This window comes from Cydia amplana, chromosome 3 (genome assembly GCF_948474715.1).
Source record: "Cydia amplana chromosome 3, ilCydAmpl1.1, whole genome shotgun sequence".
In the NCBI taxonomy this organism is placed as follows: Eukaryota; Metazoa; Arthropoda; class Insecta; order Lepidoptera; family Tortricidae; genus Cydia; species Cydia amplana.
The window spans coordinates 8,868,197-8,872,345 of NC_086071.1; the positions used below are offsets into that span (position 1 = coordinate 8,868,197).

At 37.2% G+C, this 4,149-nt stretch overlaps 1 protein-coding gene across 1 annotated transcript; it reads left to right on the plus strand.

The window, feature by feature from the left end:
• Positions 1–1,288: 1,288 nt before the first annotated feature.
• Positions 1,289–3,490, plus strand: LOC134662936 (juvenile hormone esterase-like). Its single transcript, XM_063519240.1, has 2 exons — positions 1,289–2,604; positions 3,313–3,490. Exons 1-2 carry the CDS (start codon positions 1,502–1,504, stop codon positions 3,488–3,490), a joined length of 1,281 nt encoding a protein of 426 aa, XP_063375310.1. The 5' UTR covers positions 1,289–1,501.
• Positions 3,491–4,149: the final 659 nt, after the last annotated feature.

The following is a 4,149-nucleotide window of genomic DNA, read 5'->3' on the forward strand; positions in this document are numbered from 1 at the left end:
TTAGTCATCACCAAGATACGATAACGATATGTTTAAGATCTAACCTGTCAAATTTGACATTTGCGCGATTCTGGAGATACTCTTGAACGATTTCCACAAGATATGGCTTAGAGATCTAATTCACATCTATTAGATGTCTAACTCTATCTAACGTAAAAGTGACATTGGTTGCCCGAATTGCGCTGCAAAAGAGAACTGGTTGAAATCTAAACTATAACGTATCTAGAATAGATCTAGTACGTGTCGTCTCTTGTGAATATCTTGAAGTTCGAATACGGCAGTTAACGTCCCGCTTGGCGCGCTATTCTAAAGTAAATAGATATAATGCAAACGCGAATGCACGTCACGCTATAGAATGAAATTGACACCTGGGGGTTCAGTGTTCGATAAGAGTTTGGATTAGCGCCATAGTTTTTTCGTTTACAAACATCATTCGATATCGATACAGCTATCATGAAGTACGTTAGTGCTATTATTGTTTGCGTAGGCGCAGTGACTTGTGTAGATCCGCTGGTTATGACTAAAAACGGATTAATCCGCGGTGTGGAATCAGAATATAGTAAAATAGATAGTTTCTTGGGAATACCATACGCTAGAGTGGACGTAGAAAATCCTTTTTCGGTAAGTGCAAAATAAATTTTAATTAAAACTTCATATTCCTACTACTTTAAAATTAACTTCCTAGTACTTTAAAGTTAACTAAGAGTGGGCCGTAAAGCCAGTAAATTAGAAGAGAACACAAGATATGCGCCCCGCCGCGCGATACGTTTCACGAAACCTTTTTTCAGTAGGTATGTTTGAAAATATACAATTCTGTTTAAAATTTAGCTCGCCGGGTCCATCGGTTATTTCACTGGCTATTTTATACCAATATGATACTGATATGGTATGTAGGGTAACGATCTACAAGTGAAGTTTCGTGATTTTTCTGAGGGAGTTTGCTCTTGCAAATATGTCTAATTTATGTGTGATTTTTTTCCATGGCATTTGTAAAAACACAATATAAAAACTTCAAATTTGTGTTAGCCCCTCTTTAACCATTCTTATATGTGACCTATCTAGTTTTTCCAATGATTCAAATTCACAAAATTGGTTTGATTTTGCAATTTAATTCATAAACGTGGTGAAGAACGCGGAAAAGTAGGGTATCTGGTAACACTGTCCGATATTGCATTTTCAAGTTGATAAAAGTGGAACGATAATATCTTTTTAAGCATAACGCTAAATTTAAACATATTCATAAAACAATAGAAAACGCCGTTTTATATAGATTTTATTTCGTTTTCTGCATCTTTTACGTTGTTAAATTTTATTTAATATTTATCTTTTCCAGGTCACGTTAAATGTAGAACCATTTGAAGGGATTTATAACGCAACAGATGATTCAGTGATATGCCCTCAAAAAGATGATTTAGAACATACTATAGTAGGCACTCTAGACTGCTTGCGAATAAACGTCTACGTCCCACAAGTGGCCAGCTCCACTAACCTACTCCCTGTTATGGTTTGGATCCACGGAGGCGGCTTTAGGAGATGGGACTCTAATAGAAGCACATACGGTCCTGATTTTCTCGTCACAAAGGGCGTCATTCTAGTCACCTTTAACTACAGACTTGGTCCATATGGCTTTATGTCACTCAATAGTTCAAATATACCAGGTAACGCAGGATTGCGAGACCAGTTAAAGGCACTGAAATGGATCAAAGAAAATATTGCAGCATTTAATGGAGATGAAAATAATATAACTCTGTTTGGCGAAAGCGCCGGAGCTGCTTCTGTTGAATTCCACATGTTATCAGGACATTCTAAAGGCTTATTCCATAAGGCTATTATGCAAAGTGGGACAGTTCTTTGTGATTGGGTAATGAATGATCCAGACACACTAGCGCCTATAAAGTTAGCTCAACATTTAGGACTAAATACCGATGATATTGAGAACGCTTTAAGATATATATCCAAGTTTGATCCTCACGACGTGATAAAAGCCACTATTGACATAGGTTACGAAGAATCTTTCAAACCAGTAGTCGAATATGAATTCGAAAATGTATACACTATGATAAACGATAAGCCAAGCAACCTTTTGAAAAAGGTGTCTACGTCAATACCTATAATTATAGGATTCAATAGCAAAGAACAGCAACGAAATATAAATTACTATTTACAATCTCCTGATTATGTAGAGTCGGCAAAGAAAACTTTCAAAGCAAAGATTGATAATTATTTCCAACTCGACGAGGAAGAGTTGGAGACAGCTGAGAAGTTAGTCAGATTTTTCTATATAGGCAGTGAGGATATGACAGCTAATGTCAATGCAATGATAGAGTTTGATTCCGACTTTACGTTTGTATATCCAAGTTTAAGAAATAGCAGATATTATGTGCAAGTTAATTCTGCTCCAGTGTATTTGTATATGTTTGACTATGCTGGGCAAAGAAACTACATGAAAAATAGAATGAATTTGACCACAGAACCTGGTGCTATGCACGCGGATGAGATTGGATATCTATTCGATCAATCGTTCTACACTCAACCTGATTCAGTCATGGACACAGTTATTATAGAACGAATGACATCAATGTGGACCGACTTTGCTAAAACTAGGTACCCAAAATTAATTTCAAACTCTTGGCCGTAGACAGAATTAGAACCACCGCCACTGTACAGATAAATGTAGACACGTTGACGTGCATGCTTGACGAAATGACAAACGTTTTTATTCATAATGTTTATGGTAAACAGTTACTGTATCTGACTGCTTTCTGCGTTCGGTCTTGGTTATGTATAGTTCTAATAGCTTCTGTCCGCGACTTTGTCTGCGTGGAATGATGATGATAATTGTTAAAACTATTCTCTGTCCTTCCTTAAAAAAATAAGGGATTGGGCCTTAAAAAAAAGAAGGGATTGGGATAGAGGCGACTCTAACATTATATTTCTAATTTGGTTTTTATACCTGTCACATTTGGGTTATTGTGATTTTTGTGGTTATAGGTTAGGTATGTGGAAAGAGAAGAGCTCTTCTTTTTCGGCACAGACTCTATCTTTTACTTATTTCTGTCATATGCAAGTTTACAGATCCTAACCAAATCACTTATATTGCATACAAAAATATATATTATTAAATTACACTATTACTAATTATCATACTTACAATTACTTACTAGAACTATTATTAATTATTTTAAACGTTGCCATTGTTATAGTCATCACGGTTAAATTAGAACTAGTCCGAGTGTTTTTTAGTCTAAGTTAGATTTTACAAACTACTCTGGTGAAAACTAAAATTTACTTTTTGTTCAATTCTTTTTTCAGCAACCCCACACCGGCAGCCACAAAAGTTCCCTTTTCATGGCACCCTTCAGCTACTGAACCCAAATTCGACTACGCCGTTCTGAGCAATGGCGTTCAGATGGCTCAGCACCCGTTTTATCAGAGGATGGCTTTCTGGGATACATTATTTGCCACTTATGGCAAAAAAACAAGGTGGTAACTAACAACCGTCAAAAGTGACGATGATCACTTGGGTTGGACGTTACACCCCTTGTTGTAGTTCGAAAGCGACGGTAGGTATAATTATGCATTTTTGAAATGTAGCCGATGATAGTAGACATAGAATACGAGTACCTACTTACATATATAAAAAGCCTCACTTAAGCTTCCGTAGAAATGATGGCCGTCGCGTTTGCATTGCATTGTCCCTTCTATGTATAGATGACATTCGGATGGGAACTGTTACTGCATCACTGAGTGACGTTACTGCTGCGGCCGCTGTCAATTTCAATTTCCTCGACAAAATCGCGGTAGTAATGGGACTACGAACATCACTCATTTTATCAAGGAAATTGACCGTGACTGAACCCGCGTCAAAACCCGCAGCAGTAATGTCGCGACAGTAATGCAGGTGTAGAGTAACATTCCATTTCTGACCGCAGCTGAACTACTGGTACTGAACGCGTCGCTGTTACTGTCAATTTCCATAGTAAAATGAACAGTAGTGCAGCTGCGGTTGGAAATGGACTGTCACCTGTAGTTGCGATCCGAACGTCACCTTGTCTTTTATATAAGTTAGGTCAGTACGATATTGGCATTATGAGTAAATATTTAAGCTTTTAAAAATACCCGTGAAGATACTAGTAAATCATTCAACGT